This window comes from Triturus cristatus, chromosome 10 (genome assembly GCF_964204655.1).
Source record: "Triturus cristatus chromosome 10, aTriCri1.1, whole genome shotgun sequence".
Lineage (NCBI taxonomy): Eukaryota > Metazoa > Chordata > Amphibia > Caudata > Salamandridae > Triturus > Triturus cristatus.
Genome location: NC_140593.1, coordinates 892,238,783 through 892,255,707, shown reverse-complemented (window position 1 = coordinate 892,255,707; position 16,925 = coordinate 892,238,783). Strand labels below are relative to the sequence as shown.

General features: G+C 43.8%; 1 protein-coding gene across 1 annotated transcript in view; it reads right to left on the bottom strand.

Moving 5' to 3' along the window:
• PTPN23 (protein tyrosine phosphatase non-receptor type 23) overlaps positions 1 to 9,464 on the bottom strand; it is a 558,626-nt gene extending 549,162 nt beyond the window's left edge. The window contains exon 1 of the mRNA XM_085628617.1: positions 9,007 to 9,464. Within this exon, the coding sequence (XP_085484743.1) occupies positions 9,007 to 9,090 (84 nt within the window). The 5' untranslated portion in view covers positions 9,091 to 9,464. The remainder of the gene's footprint in view (positions 1 to 9,006) is intronic.
• Positions 9,465 to 16,925: the final 7,461 nt, after the last annotated feature.

The following is a 16,925-nucleotide window of genomic DNA, read 5'->3' as shown; positions in this document are numbered from 1 at the left end:
CACACATTTCTCTCACTTAATTCATCACTCATTCTCTCGGTTTCTGCGTACTGACTCAATCCAATCGCTTTACCTTTTCTTCTCGATTCTGCCCTCACCTCTTTGCATACACATTTTTCCACTTTCCTCGTTACTTCACTCCCGTTCTACGCACACTTTCCCTCTATCCACTTCTCTACTATTCCTTATCTCAGGGCTACCCTCAGAACTGCGCTTCAGGTTTCTGCTTTACCATCTCATCTTCTCTTACCCTTGCATTTTGTTCTGCGGTTCGTCGTCCCTTCTTTCTCTCTCTTTTATTCCTGCACACTTTGTACATTCTCCCTTCTTGGTGGTCGCCTCTGTTTTTACCAGACACTCTCGCCTGCGCTCTACACCCCTCGCCACCCCCCCAGTTTTCCTGTTTTCCTACGGCCTCCATCATTTCCTCTTCTCCCGATTTTCTTCTCGTAGACAACTGTCTGCCGTTCTCCTTTCGCGTGCGCTCCTTTTTTCCCTCCCACGTCCCCCAAAGGAGCTCCCATGGTGAAGCTCGGCCACGCTCACCTCACTGCAGACCATTAAGTGCTGTATTTATTCTGGTCACTGGACAGGGGCTGGGCCGTGCCGCTACCTCTGGCAGCTCCCGCTGGTGCCGCATTATCACGCACTGACGCCCAGCCATTTGTCACCACTTCCTTAGCGGATGAAGAGGGGCTTCTGGGTTTAGGCGGAGACAGAGGGAGGACGCCAGTCAGCTATTATTAGGAAGACCACCTATAGAAACCAATTCAGCATGCCGCAGGTTCTTTTATTGAAACACACTGTTAGTCTGGGCGCCTGCACGTGACTTCATAAATACTTTAATAGTTATATATTTATTTTTTTAGCATGAGAGCGCTGCAGTCACCAAGCATGATGTCCAGAGCAGACAGCATGGGTTGTAGACCCTTCTGGCCCTGGGGACACTGCCAGACAGAGAGGCTCTGTCTGGGTGTGGTGCTATTGTATAACACATTGTGTATGGTGTTTACTTATGAATTGGGTGACCAGATTCTTTAAACAACAAGCATTGGCATAGCCAATAGGTCTCGCCTCTGGGACCTGATAAGTGTTTAGGCATGCAACAGTTGATGTTGTTGTACCAAGGATATTGTGCTGCATAACTAAATACTTATAAGGTCTCAAAAGCGAGACCTATTGGCTATGCTAATGCTTGTTATCTTTTGTTTGTGCTCCTCTTCCTCCGTTTTCTCAGACCAACATATTTGCCTCTTCAGGAGTCTATGCGATGTACCCGGGACAAATTAAGGTGTAAGAACAAACTGAGGACAAAATACAGAAATGAGAATACATTTTTGGACTCCTTTTTGTTGGGGATATGACAACACCACAACATCAGTACATTATCCATGCCAGGTTCTACTAAATTTGTTGGGTAATGAAGAGAGCACAAGATTTGACAAGTCACTATAGTTTGCCACATAATCTTCCACTGTTGGGGGGGGGGGGGTTGGGAATGTCGGAAGTGGATTTCCCGCAATTGTAAACCTTCATGATCCATAAGTACCTTTCGTTTTGGCCTCAGCTCTTCCCTGCCCTATTGATGCATGTACACACACATCATTATAAAGTGTGCACAAAGTTCATACTGAGGGCATACATACATTAAGAATTACTATCCTCTTTTACACATGGATAGCGGATATGACATTTTGTGATTGCATTGGTTGGTTTTCAACTTTCCCTCTTGAAATCTATTATTCATGCTTGTGTGCATATGACTTCTAGCTCTAGCAAATTTGATCATGTCACTCCTGTATTTGTTCTGTCTCCAAGTAGCTATTCTCTACAGCTGTATTACATCTGTGGAATTCTCTTCTAGTAGATATTCACCTTGACCTGGTCCTTCTAGCCTTCTGAATACTTTTTTAATGGCCTCTTTGTGCTAAATTTACCAAGAATTATTTACTCTTATTTCTTCAACACTTATTCAAAGACTATTTTTTCCTTATTAATGAATGTTTGAATGTCTATTAAATTGTTTAAGCACTGCGCCCTATCATCCTTAGTCTGCTTTGACCTGAATGGAGTAGTGGGGATGGACCATGAGAAATTGAATATGATATGGGCAGCAAAGATGAGGGTTCAGAAGATGAGCTTAAAGAAGTAGCAGGTGAGCATGAAATAGAAGGCTGCCGCAGCAATACATTTTGGACGGCTGACTCTGGACCACGGGGCTCACGGTTCGATCCCCGGCGGCAGATTAGCCCAGCACCTTGTGACTTTAGGCAACATCTTGCTTAATCTTCCCAATGGCCCCCAGCGCCGGGACACCTCGTCTGAGGTAGCTGCGCGCTTTACAAATGCTGGTATTATTATTAAGCTAAGGACTGGTACGGCTGTGTGAAAAATGAGGTCAAGGGAATGTAGCAGGAAAGCCAGTTGCAGTTGGCAGAAGCTTCAACAGAGGTGATAAAAGAGGATAATTGCATTTCACCATAAAGCTGACAACAACAAGAATTGAGTTGGTGGGAAGGAGATGTTGAGAGGGGTAATTTGATTGGTACAATGAATGAAGGGAAAATATGTGATCTACATTCTAATGAGTTTCAGCGTCAAGCAAGATCAGCGGCCCTATAGTCTGTTATGCATGCTTACAGAGAATTAGTGCGGGTGGAGAAAGAAATAAAGGTTTGGGTGTAATTTTCAAATAAAAAGTAGGAGAATCGAAATCAGGGGATGGCTTTAGCTAAAGCAGTAATGTAGTGAGAGAGAGCAAAAGAGCATTGAGAATGAAATCATGCTTCATTCTCAATGGTAGAAGATGTATGTGGTGGTGGTCGGCACGTACCAGGAAAACAGTAGTATATGTTGGGGAAGTAGGAGGAAAACTGGGATCGAGGGGTTGCAGCAATTATATTAGGATTGAAAAGACTGTGTAGATGAATGCTATGACTAACAATAGCAAACATGGTACCCTTACTCAAGGCACGAAAGGGTGGCACAAAAATGCTATTGATAGACAAACGTGACCAAGCATCAAATGTGGTTTTAAATGATTCTGTAAGGATGTAGGAGTATTTTCCAGAAGCTAGATTGACGTGTTTGAGAATTTGTAAAGACCAGCTTTTAAATTGTTTTAGGAATAAAAGTGGGAAAATGGGCAGTACTTGGAAAGAGCGATGGATTGTGTAGAGGGCTCCTTGATTTTGAGCATGACCACTAAAGTTGGGAAGTATGGAGACCTATGGATATTGAATGAATTGACAAGTCAGGTCGGGGCGACTAAATGGAGAGATGGCTTTGGTAAGCTGCTAAGATAAGTTGGTTACGTGGAACAAAAGCAAGGCGTTATCAGCATTTTATCAAAATTGGAGCATGTGTGCTTGAAAACAAAGAAGCTATAGAAAGGTGTTTTTATGGAACTAGGTGGAATAAAAGGTAGGTGGAAAGAGCAGGAGAGATCAAAGGGAACGATGTTCTTGCAATTTTAATGTTTAGCAGAGATGTTAGCTGCAACGGGTTGGATGATTGATTGTATAGAGTTTGCAAGGGTGATTGTTGAGGAAGTACATTTTATTATTTCTTTTAAGTACAAGAGTTGACAGCATCAGAAGCAAAGGAGTAAGACGCTGGGGAACAAACTGTTACTAGCACAATAACACTGCTGGTTTTTCTCCGCCGGTGGAGGTGGGTGCGCATGCGGACCTTCATACCACATTCAAATGCCTGGCCAAGGGCAAAGCGAGGCTGAGCCATGAGAGACAATATTTCAAACAAACATTTTTAATAAACAAATACATTTTCCTAAAGTCAGCAAAGCCGGAATGTGCTCATTTCCAGAACCCAGAGCGTCCGCCTCCCCCCTTTCCGTTCCGAAGCCTCCGAGATCATCTGCGGCGTACCCCAAGGATCATCCCTCAGCCCGACATTGTTCAACATCTACATGGCACGGCTCGCGTCGCCCGACTGCACGACTTCAACATCATCTCGTACACCGACGACACCCAGCTGGATCCTCTCCCTCACCGCCAAAACCAACCTCCACAAAGGAATGAAAGCTGTCGCAGAGTGGATGAAGAACAGCCGTCTGAAGCTGAACTCGGACAAAACGGAGGTCCTCATCCTCGGCTCCACCCCCTCAGCCTGGGACGACTCCTGGTGGACGACCGCACTCAGAGCAGCACCAACACCCACCGATCACGCACGCAACCTGGGGTTTACCCTTGACTCAACACTCTCCATGGCCAAGCAAGTCAACGCCGTCTCGTCCTCCTGCTTCATTACCCTCCGCATGCTTCGCAAGATCTACAGGTGGATCCCCACCGAAACAAGAACAAGCATTGGCATAGCCAATAGGTCTCGCTTTTGGGACCTTATAAGTATTTAGTTATGCAGCACAATATCCTTGGTGCAACAACATCAACTGTTGCATGGTTAAACACTTATAAGGGCCCAAAAGCAAGAAATATTGGCTATGCTAATGCTTGTTTCGGATATGCTCTTGAGATAGGATGGTATCCATTCTGTGATCGATGCCTTCCTGAATGAGCATGGAGTACATTTTGAACTGTTGTCGCCTGTGTGGCTTTTAATCCCTACATAAAACAGAGCTCTGACCACTATGGACAGCACACATTTTTGTAGATGTCTGCCCCAAGTATGGCTAGTATAGCAACGGCCGAGCTCCAGACCTTTGCAGATGAAAAATTGCAAAAAATGTTTGCCAACTGATTGGCAATAATATGTTGTTCTATGTTCAAATGGTGAATTGTAAACAGTTGAATATGTGCACATTTCTGTGGAACCAAGAACGCTATGTTGTTTCTACATGCAGAGTCTTGGAGTGCATGCGTGTCACATAGCCCTGCAACAAACAAAAAACGCACCTACCACGCACATCTCTTTAGTCGTACGGAAAATAAAATGGCGTATTCCAACCAATCACTGGAAATACAATTCCTCTATGTTTTTATTTCCCAATGTCTTGCTCATCTGACACATATTGCAAACGCGCACAATCAGGAATATTTTATGCAAATGCATCTGCATACTTTTATATACTAAATGCGTGGTTCATCTCTGAACCAAAGCAAAAAACGCACACAAGCAAACACAATGCCCCACACTTACGAAAAACTGCATTGAAAGCACACATATTATATTTATATATGCATGCAAAAACAGGGAGCAGTCATACACCACACAAATGCACATACATTACACAAACGCACACAGACGTACTCGCAAAAAAGACATACATAGCTGAAGGGCACACAAAAGAACAGAACTCATAGCCAAGCACGGAATACAAACATGCAGTGCATTCACATATTACACACGCATACTTGTCTATAAACACAGTCATTCCGATATAAAATAATAGTAATAATAAGTCACACAATGCAAAGGCGATAGAGAAGCGTTTGTATACATGCACAACCTCACAGCTAAAACTCACACTCACATTTTACACATAGTAGCACTCCTACAGAGCTATATGCCAAGTACAAAGGAGTACACAATCTACACAAACACACAGGCATGCACAAAGGCACAAGCACAACATTCGCACAGAAGCACACACATGCTATAAAATGTGATATACACACATCATTGTACACATTTATTGCACATGCATATATGCAGGAGCGTTTACATACACAACGATTTGTGCACAATCTCACAAGTAACGTGCAGTGGGGTACACACAGAAAAACATGCTCCTCTATGCAAGCACACATATAGAATACAAAGAAAGACATATTTTACAGGCGTAGACAGTCGTACACAGGCTCGCATACAGTGCACACTTAGAAGCAATCTACACAGACACACACATTGCACGTAAACCCTCACACACCGATGTTCCTTTGTCGCTACTTTTAATGGCCACTCTTACATTCACCGGCAACAATGACAATCACAAATCCTATGTGCACTCATCCGTGTTTCTGTCTCTTTAACACGCAGTTATATCCCAGCAACAAACAAGCAAACATACGCATTGCAATCGCCCTGGTCGGTACTGCATACTCCCTAAGTGACAAAAGTATATGTGCCTGGTAAAAACAAGAGCCTCGGTTTAATATAGAAACTTATAGGGGAAGAGGCTGCATAGAAAAGGCAGGCATAAGAACGACAGAATAGGAACAGGGAAGACACCATACACACAAGAGGAAATATATAAGGGCAATGTGCGCTGCATGTCACTAAAGAATGCCAGTGACAAAATACACAGGGGCACAGTGTGTTAGAAGGGAGGTCGGGACAGTGGAACAACGAAATATAGCAAAGAGAGTGAACGGAGGAACTGGTGCAGAAAAGTACGAATGAAATGCTGCAGTGAGTCATGGAAAAAAATGGAAAACGTGCATGGGAAGGGATGGAAGCAAGGTGAACGGCAGGGGTATAGAAGAAGACGAGAAAGGAGGAGAGAGGAGCGAAGAAAAAGGGAGGGGAGGCAAAATGGCGGGAAGAGGAGAGAGGGCATGAAGAGATCGAAGGCAAGGGTAAGAAAAGGGGAGATGGACGAGATTAAGAGGAGCCACAGATCGATGGCAGAAAACGAAGGGAGGAAATAGTAGAGGAGAAGACTCGAAAACACTGGAAAGAATAGTGAGAAAAGAAAGAAGGGCTGGATGAAAAGAAGGGCATGAGAATACAAGAACAAACGGGGCCCTCCTCAGGAAATAAAGAAGCAAGTAAGAGAAGAGCTAGAGAGAAAAGAAGAGAGAAATAAAAAAGTGCAGGGCGCGAGACCGAAGACTTAGAAAGAGACATCGAATCAATGAATGACCGAAAAGAGACTGGCTTGGGCTGGAGAAGTGCTACATATCGGAAGCAAATAGAAAGCAGCCGAGCTGACTGTGCGGGGGAAAAAAGGGTCGACTCTGGTCCTCTGCAGGGACAGAATCAGAAAAGAGGCGTGGCCAAGGCGAGAACTCGGAAGAAACTGTTACTTGAGAGAGGTGGAACTTAGGCATGCTGACAAGGAAGTGGTCTGTAGGAGAGAGTGAACGGCATATATACATCGAGGATATGCAGGGTGAGAGGGGTGTTGGGGGTAAGGTGATTTTCAGAGAGGAGCTAAGTAGTCCTCATTCTCTATGGGCGTATTTAAGTAAATTAAAAGCAGCACCAATATTGCGGCCCCTTGTTGTGGCCCGTCACTGCTGAGGTCACTGACCTGGAGTTATGCAGAAGGGAAATGTGAGCAAAAGTTCAGCTTCTCGTCTGTGTTTTTGTTACTTTCTGCTTCTTTTTTTAGGTATTACTAAGGTAATACCTAAAACAAAACAAATGTTAGATTGGTTTTGAAATAACAGTAAAATCATGAGTCTGAGTCTTAGGACCTGGAAGGCCAGTGCAATCAGGAGTGAAATACGGACAGTAATGGAGCATGCTACTATAAACTATGTTCAGGATCCTTTGAGACACCTTTAAAAATACATTTTAATACAAGTAAAAGGGATAGCTCCTTTCCGCTCCTAAAGCGTCTTTTTTTAACACAGAACAAAATGCTGTATGGTGCTCTGTAAAACACGTTAGCGCCACCTGGTGTATTTCATGCAGTACGGCCACAGAAATGTTCTGCCAAATGCAATGGATCTCCGTCACATAAACAAAGGCAATAAAAATCAAACATCAAAGCGGTGAAAGTAATCGAGCAGAGCATCCAAGGGCTGGGTGAGCAGGGAGGGGGGAATGCAAGGGTCAAAGCGGCTAAAGTGAAAGAAAGCTATAGAGAAGGGAGGGGGGAGTGGCAGCAGCTGTGCACGTGCATGTGATCGTGCACTCAAGGTTTAGGACAGCCAAAAGACTGTGGGTAGCACTTTGAAAATCCCACATACAAAATGTCTCTTCGAGCCTTTGGCTCAGCGAGACCAAAAATGGTCACCCAGGCCCTCAGCAGCAGGCTGGACTACGGAAACGCCCTCTACGCAGGAACCTCGGCCAAACTCCTGAAACGCATAGAGAACGCCTCTGCACGCCTGATCCTCAACATCCCTCGCCACATCACACCCCACCTGAGAGACCTGCACTGGCTTCCCGTCAACAAGAGGATCACCTTCAAGCTCCTCACCCACGCACACAAGGCACTTCACAACACCGGACCAGCATACCTCAACAGATGACTCACCTTCTACACCCCGAACCGCCAGCTCCACTCCGCCGCCCTCGCCACCGTCCCCCGCATCCGCAGAGCAACCACCGGCGGCAGATCGTTCTCCCACCTCGCAGCCAAGACCTGGAACTCCCTCCCCATCCTCCTACGGCAGACCCAGGACCTACTAATCTTCAGGAGGCTACTCAAGACCTGGCTATTCGCGCAGTAGCAGGCACCCCCCCAGCGCCTAGAGACCTTCACGGGTGAGTAGTGCGCTTTACAAATGTTCTGATTGATTGATTGGTTCCAGTTACTCCAGTCGTGAAGATGTATTAGTCCATGCCTAAAAGCTTCAAATATAAAACCTTCTTTGCAAAGTCTATCCTTTCAAATTAAAATGTTTTAAGGTAAAAGGTTCAAACAATTTGTTCGATATGCCTCGCATGTCAACATCTTCCAGGCTAATGTCAATCTTGAAGAACTTTATGTAAAACTTCATCTAGATTCTTCATACATCTTTGCTACAAGACTCATTTCAGTACGTCTCTCATACATTGCCTCTTCCCAAACATGTAACACTTTACTATGAACGACAAAAAAGCCTCACTTCTAAGACAACCTACCATTATCTCTCTCTCTTCTATGGCCGTCTTCATGAAACTCTCTCCTATTTCTCAATATTGTTCCCTTAAAAATAGAGAGTCCCTTTTGCTGCTCTTAAGACTTGTCACTGTCAAACATCCTATTGCTGTCACTCTCGCTAGATCTCCGCTTCCTATTATCTATCCGACCCTCCCAAAGCACCCCGTCAACCCAGTAAACATACCAGTCACTCGCCTCTACAACTTACAGACCCTGAACCATTGTTGTCTCCTGCTTGTCAGCTGGCCTGACAGTTCTTGCCCTCCACTGACCTGCTTGACGGCGCTGTTGAAGCTGAACTCGCCGGCCTCCTTTAGGTCCAACCATATCATGGGCATGCGTGGCACAGCCTCCATTCTCCTAGCAGGACCACCACCAGCTTCACTGAGCCAGAGTCTCCTGACCCGGAAGCACAACAGGGTGCTGGCGTCACCGTCACGACCACTGAGGCTGCCTGGGCCAGGCAACCAGGCCCTCCCGAGCCTGGAAGGACAACCAATTACTGACGTCAGAGTCACGAGCACCACACAAGCCGAGCCCCTTCTGACCCGGAAGTACGAGTATTCGACTATTATTTGGCGTTGGTGCCTCTAGCATTGCATTTTCACCCGCCTGAGCTCCATTATAAAAATACGTGCATGCGTCTCAATACCACACCTAATTCACCCCTGAAAAACAACAGACGTCAGGCAGAAGAGTGTCGCGTCTGATGGTATGGCCAGGGAAAAGCATTTAGAGATCACGTGACGTTGTCACGGGCTAGTTCTGTGTATAGAGGTGGGAATTGTAGTTCATAGTAAACGGGGTGGCTCTACTAAATCACGCAGACTCCTGAACATGTCCTTGCACGGCATGCTGGGATTTATAGTTTATGAAAATGTATTTTAGCTTAGTGTGGTGAGCTAATGGCTAGTCTAGAGCAGCTAGCTGACAGAGCGCGGGGACAGAGATGTTTTCAGGCATCGCATAGTGAAGTGGGCAGTTGCCCAGGACCTTACTTCCCAATGGGCCCCTGGGAAAGTTCTCTGTCTCGGCCTTTAACACAGAATTTAATATATGTTTTATTATCATGCGACTTGAATGAGCAGAAACAGGTAATAACATTCAAAGTTGTTCTCAGCAGGAGCCCCAAACAATTTCTTGCGAGGGCTCCCAAAATCCTTAAGATGATGCTGCACGGGGAAAGAGGTTCGCATCCCGGTCTCGTCTGGACATCCTGTGATCATGGGCAAAAATTACTTACTCTAACTATGCCTAAAAATAAATGGGCATTTAGACAAGCCCCTATCGCCACGGGAACGTCACTTTTTGTGACGTTTCCATGGCGATAGGGGCTTCGCCTTATTTACAAGGCAGCGTTAAACCACTTAACATGGCTTAACGCTGCTTTATAAATAAGTCCTCCTTTCAGGCTATACTTAGCGTGAAATGCTTAGCGTGAAAGGGGTGGGCAGTGGGTGTTCCACCGCAACACCCATTGCTTTTGATGCTGCCCCCTATTTACAAGGGGAGTGTACATAGGAGGTAGCGCCAAAATTAAGACCATGGAAAACCTGGTCTTAAGTTGGCGAAACGAGGAGAAATGCTATTTTTCTCTTTGTTTTTGCTTTTAAAAGCCTTTTATTGTTTATGTACAGGAAGGTTCCCAGTTTTTTTAAAAAATTACATTTTGTGACTTCCATATGCGCTACATTAAGCAGCACACATAGAAGTGAAAAAATGGCATTTCAAGATTGTTTATGCACAGGAAGAGGGACCTTCCTGTACATAAACAATCTTTCCCCTGCACGCAGACACCCTTTGCACTATGGTACAAGGGTGCCTGCATTGGCACTACACTGCTAAGTGTAGCGCCAGCGCCGGGGGAAACGCAAAGCTGCACCATATTGTTGTAAATATGGTGCTGCCTTGCGTTTCTGAAGTGGCGGAGTGAGGTGTTAAGCCTTGACGGCTAACGCCTCACTCCGCCACTTCTGTTGCACATATCCCCCAAAATGTCTAATGGTGTAAGATTCTGTTGTAGAGCTCTCTAATGACCTTGGACCATGTTTACGTTATTGAACAAAAAAATAATGGCCACATAAAAGACTTTATGATACCGCTTCACTGGAAATTGCGTGAAGGAAGCCTTTAAAAGACACTTCTGTGGGAGTGTAAGCATTGCTTAGTACCTTTTTAGGATTTATTTCCACAATGCCTTCTTTAAATCAAGCTTGGCAATTCAATGGGGAGGGCAGACAGTGCCACACCACCACCATATGTGGCCCAAAGTGTACATTTTAGTGATAGAACTTTCAAATTTGATATCTCATCCTGGCATTACCACTCAACTAAAATATGCCAGTAATAAACACTGTATTAAAAATCATTTGTGTTGGACTCCCAACACAGTGGCATTTTTCCCAAGGGAGGACGTTCTCTATCTAACCCTTGCCATCCGAACCACCCCTCCCACGGTTGTAGTTGAGGTTGCCACCTTTCCCAGAGACAAATGTCAGCCATTTGCTGATGTTTTAAAATTCAGTAATGGCAGTGATGAAACACTTAAATGTAAATTTAAAAATAAACAAAAATGCCCCGGGCACAGGGTCCCCCAGTCCCTGCTCTCTTCCCGTTCCCCTCTTTAGATTCTTGTGGATGGTTGGGGTCCCCCACTTACGGAGCACGTGCTGTCACTTCGGATTGCGGGTTGCCTTGCGGGTGTGGTTTTTGTGTGTTGTTGTGTTCTTATAAAATGAAACCGTATTGCGGGCTCGGAGTTATGTGGCCCACGTCGTTGATACCTCCTGATTTACCTCTCTGCAACGCCAAGAGCCTTTTTTGTATGTATGTCATATTCTCCTGTCACTCTAGCGGCCGGCCGGAAGGTTGTAGGCCCATACTTGTATATATTTGAAGACTGCAATAAACGGTTTCAAACCAAAAAAAAAAAAAAAAATAAAATAAACAAAAATACATTCATAGTGACTGCCATAGTGAGTTGCTGCATTTTGCCTGATCACCTGTGCACTTCCAAGTAAAATGTAGTGCACTTCAGGCCCAGGGATAGTTGCCAAATCCCCCATTCAATTCCTTTTTTTAGCCACTATTTCCACTCCCCTCACCCCCTTTTTAACACTTAACTTATATTGCATATGCATATGCTTGGGAAAAAATAAAAAAATCCGAAGCACCCTTGCAAAGCCAGATCAATTGGCTTTATGTCATGCTTGTTTTCTGTGCGTTCTAGGGCTTGTAGTTCTGTTCATCACATTATAAATCGAAACTAAAACTCCCAGAATACAGATTAAAATCCTGTACTGAATGGACTACTCCTAAAAAATTGTGAAGAAACCCGAGCGTTCTGTAGGATAAGCATGGCAATGTTGTGAGGCACAATAAGTCCATTATTGGCAAGCATTAATGCCTAAAAGTATTCAAAGTGAGCATGCAGAGGCACAGAAAGAAACCAAAATCTTTTTTAGTAGGGGTGTAGGTAGTTTAGTTAATGCTAGAATACACGTTATGTAAAACATGTCAAAAATGTATGGGAGTCCTGAGGGATGAAAGGTACGAATGTTTCGCTGTTTGTTTTTGCAAAAATTGATTGGCATGTTACAGTCTGAACAGTAAGGTGACACTGTCACTGAATTAAACAAATCTCACTTTTCAGAAACTCCCAGCCCTTCTTAACCCCTCCAGAATCTGGAAGAGCATCTCAGGGAACATTGCATGCCGTATTTTCAGGATTAGGTAGCAGCCTTTCATGATTTTAAGGAATGTCTCTCTCTGTAGAATTGATTTATTATTTGACATTGCATATTGTCACAATGTGTCCTTTGGACCTGGAGGTATGTTTTTTTCTGTGCATAGTATCCCATTTGGTCATGCATACCCAAGTCTGCTATTTTCTTAACATCTTATGATTACGTTTTTTTCCACAACATTTCGTTTACATCTGAATTTTACCACAGCCTTTCAGATATAGGAAACTCTGTAAATGAGAGGAAACTCTGTAAATGATAGTTGACATATAAAATCATAGTAACCTGCGGTGTTATCAAGCATGTACCGATGTGAAATCCTCTGAATTTGCTGTTTTTGTCAGAAGACACGTGAAGGAAATAAACAAAGCAGGAATCTAGAATCCGACATGTAATTTACAGACTGAGGTGGGTTTGAGCATTTGGTTAGTTAGTCGGGCATGAGGGGAGAGGCAATAGAGCCACACAGACCACTAACAGACACTTCAGTTCAGCAGTGCCTCAAGTGAATTAAAACTTCGACATCTGCAAGGAGTCAAACACCTAAGAGCGAGCAGGGAACTAGAGCATGTGCAATAAGAAAAAACATTCTTCCCGCTTTGCTAGAGGGTACACAAATGCATGGACGTTCAGAGGTGTTTTAAAGTCATGGGCAAAGTAAGCAAGGCCCAATGGGCCCCAGGGAAAGTAAACCTCCCCTCTATTTCACTTCTGTCTATTTCTCAGTCTCAATCTTTAATACAAAATTCGATATTATTTATCATCATAGGACTTAAAATCGCAGAAGCTGGGTAATTAAATTCAAAGTTGTTTTGGGTAGGGGCTACAAAAATGTCTCACTGGGGGCATCTAAAATCCTCAAGATTCCATTTTGGATATTCAAGCATCCTGTCGAGAACGGATAGAGTCACAACGAGCAGATCCATGTTTGCATGCTTATGAGCGCACCTAAGGCAGGAGGTGAGAGAACTCTTCTCGATACGCAGGCTAGGTTTTACACCGATATATACGCTTTGTCAGAGTGTTAGCAACTTTAGCCTTTTTGCCCTGCCTCACCGACCGATAGGTTACTCTTACTAAGTATCCGATGACTCTCGCTGGCCCGCATTCCTCCTGGGGTGAACGGTCTTTTATCACACCAGTGAGTTCTCTCACGCTGAATACGGCATGGCTAAATTGTATTTACCATTACTTCCTTGTCCCCTTTGTGATCGATTTACACATTGGTTACATAGACCAGCTTAGGGTCGCACTTAAACATGAGACATATCTTACAGTTAATGACCTGCTGTTTCTATGTTTTTAACTTGCTTTACGCCATGAGTTATTGTAATGATGTCTCATTACTGATTTACCCATTCCATTATCGGTCCCTGGTTCATTCCTACTTATTGAGGAACTGTTGCTCATGTTCAATCCACCGAGTACTGTTGTGGTCTGGACCTCTACTGAATAGGGTGAGTCACTCTAGTTTATTTCTTGCTGTTTTTAATGAACTCCACACAGGCGAATAGGCACTATAGTTCACTGTGGGGATTCCCCACCAAGTAATGTGTCCTGAAGCGCCTTGACTAGTCACCACTATTTTATATAAATAAGGATTTATGAGTCACTTCTAAGGCTGTTTTCCAATTGTCTTATTCTATACCTTTATATAACCGGTTTAACCTACCTTCTTTTTTACAGGTAGTACCAGACAATAACAGGTATTTTAGTCAGGAGACACTGACTCGCCATATACCTTTCTAACCAAGAGTATTAAAATTATTACATTCTCTATGCGAGAAACATGTTGACCATTAATTACTAATACAGGCCACTCCTACATGAGACATTATACTCTGTTGAGTGCTATACACACACGTTTTTAATCTGGGAAGGAGGCCCTCAAAATAAAATTAATTCCTAGCTGGCACTTTCAATCCTGTTTTATATCACTTATTCACATCTACACACTTGAGGCCCCCACACCCGCACTTCACCATACGGCAGTTGGATTGAAGATCTCCGACAAAGTGCCCCTTTTTTAAGGGAGCCCGTTAGGCATTGCACCGCCGGCCCGACGAGGAGCAGCCCATATGATGAAGCATGACACCTGAAAGGGTGTGTGAGGGCATTATTATCCAACAAATGGATTACCAACTTTAGACGCACTATGTACTTAGTTGGATCCAGCCTTCCTTTTTGACTCTTCCTTTTTTGACTCTTCCTTTTCTTGAATTGAGGAACAGCAGGATTAACCCTTGTTTGGTCCACCACCAAAGCTGCCAGGTGATGGCTCAGAAAAACTCCAAAGATCTCCAGCGAGTGTAGGGCTCCGATGGAAAACCAGGGAGAAAGTAATTGCTTCCCTGATTGTACATGATGACTTTGAGGCTGGTCCATCACAAGGCCTCAGACACAGAACAAATGACGCAGGCTCAAATGAACGCCCAACAGGAGCAGAGCTCCACCCTCAAGGTCAGCCACTTCCATAACTAGTTACCATGCTGCTGCCTTTCTGAAACCACCACCACACTTTGGTACAGCCAACAATCAAAATACTGGCGATAGATGGTCTGCGTGGATAGAGACATTTGATGATTTCATTGATGTACTTGAAGAGACTGATAACAAAAACATTATCAAGGATCTCAAATATCTTGCTGGTGATGGTGTGAAAGAAGTTATAAATAAAATGCCACAAACTGATGAAGAAATTACATATGATCAGATTAAAGAAATGCTGAATCTAAAGTTCAATCCAGTACCAAACGTTGATTACGAACGATACATTTTTAGTGAAAAACACCAAAAGGTTGATGAAACCATTGATGAATTGGGGAAGAGGCTTGATACATACATTCATCCAACACTGTAAGTTCAATTAATTTAATGATGAGGAAGCTATGTGACTTAGACTTATCGATGAATGCTTGCCAGATTAATTGGGACGACGAATGCTGAGAGAAACTCTTAGTCTGGAGCGAGTGTTGATGGCTGCCAGAGCTGAGGAGCGTGCTGAAAGACAAGCCACAGACATGAAGCATGGAGGCGCCCAAAGGGAGTCATTCATGAGCATAAAAAGTAAGCCAAAGCAAAACACTGAAGGACGCAAAGTGATGTCTACGAGTAAAAAGAAGTTATTTTTTAGGTGTGGATTTTCATTTCCACATGAAGGTAAATGTTCCGCCATTGGACAAATATGTAAAGGCTGTGGGAAGGAGAACCATTTTGTGGCTGTGTGTAAAGTGAAGGAAAAAGCTAGTGCATCATGCCGTGAAGACAAAATGGCCGCCATAGCATTCCAGAGGCAACGTTCGACACACTCCCACATGGCAAGAGGCGATATCAATTGAGGCAAATTGACCCTGAATGAAGTTGACTGTCATCTAATCATCGTCAAACAGTTTGACCGCCTGAGTACCCAGTGAAAGGGAGGAAGATGGTCGCGCTATCGCAATGTTTACTTCAGAGAAACATATGCATGTCGGACAGGCTGCATGAGAGGAAAAATGTCAGTCACAGAAAAGTGGAAATGCCAAAGCACCAAAGTCGCCCAAAAATTACATTAAAAAGCAATGACTGCTCAATACCTTTCATTATCGACAGTGGCACATCGGTAAACATAATGCCTTAAGAGAAATACCATGAATTCTCTCCATTGCCCCGACTTACGCCATCAAAAACCAAACTGCATCGACGTCCATCAAAAGCCAAGGTTCATTTGTAGCGACACTGAAACACAAGAAAACAAAGGTGCAAGCATCCATTCATGTACTTCAAGGTACAGCAGCAAGTGCCTGTCTGCTCAGTTTCAGTAATGCTGCTGATATGGGACTGATTTATGTTAATTACAACCTAAAACGTCACCATGAAATAGTAAGTCAATTTCCTTCATTGTTTTATGGTTTGGGAAATAGAGACTATGAAAGTAAAGTTACACATTAATGATGATGTCCGTCCTGTTGCTGAGAGACATTGACGAGTTACATTTCATTTACAAGAAGCTGTTGAAAAAGAACTTGCATCATTACTTAAGCATGACATTATTGATCGTTCAACTGGTCTGACGTTTCGCCCATAGTGGTAGTGCCGAAATAGGACAATGAAGGAGCTGTAGGCATATGCATTGATACATCAAGCAAACAAGGCAGTTGAACGAGGACGACATCTAGGCCCACATATTGCTGACATGATAACTCAACTAAATGGTGCCAAGGTTTTCTCTCACCTTGATTTAAATAAAGTTTATCATCAGTTGGAACTCAAAGAAGATTGCAGGTGTATTACAACCATTCCACACACCTTGGTCTGTGTCGATATAAAAGACTCAGTTTTGGTGTGTAATCGGCTGTAGAACTTTTCCAAGACACCATTTAACATGTCATAGAGCCGGTTGTGAATGCATATAACTGTAGCGAGTACATATTGATTTTTGTAGCTACATAAAAGGAATACGATTAACC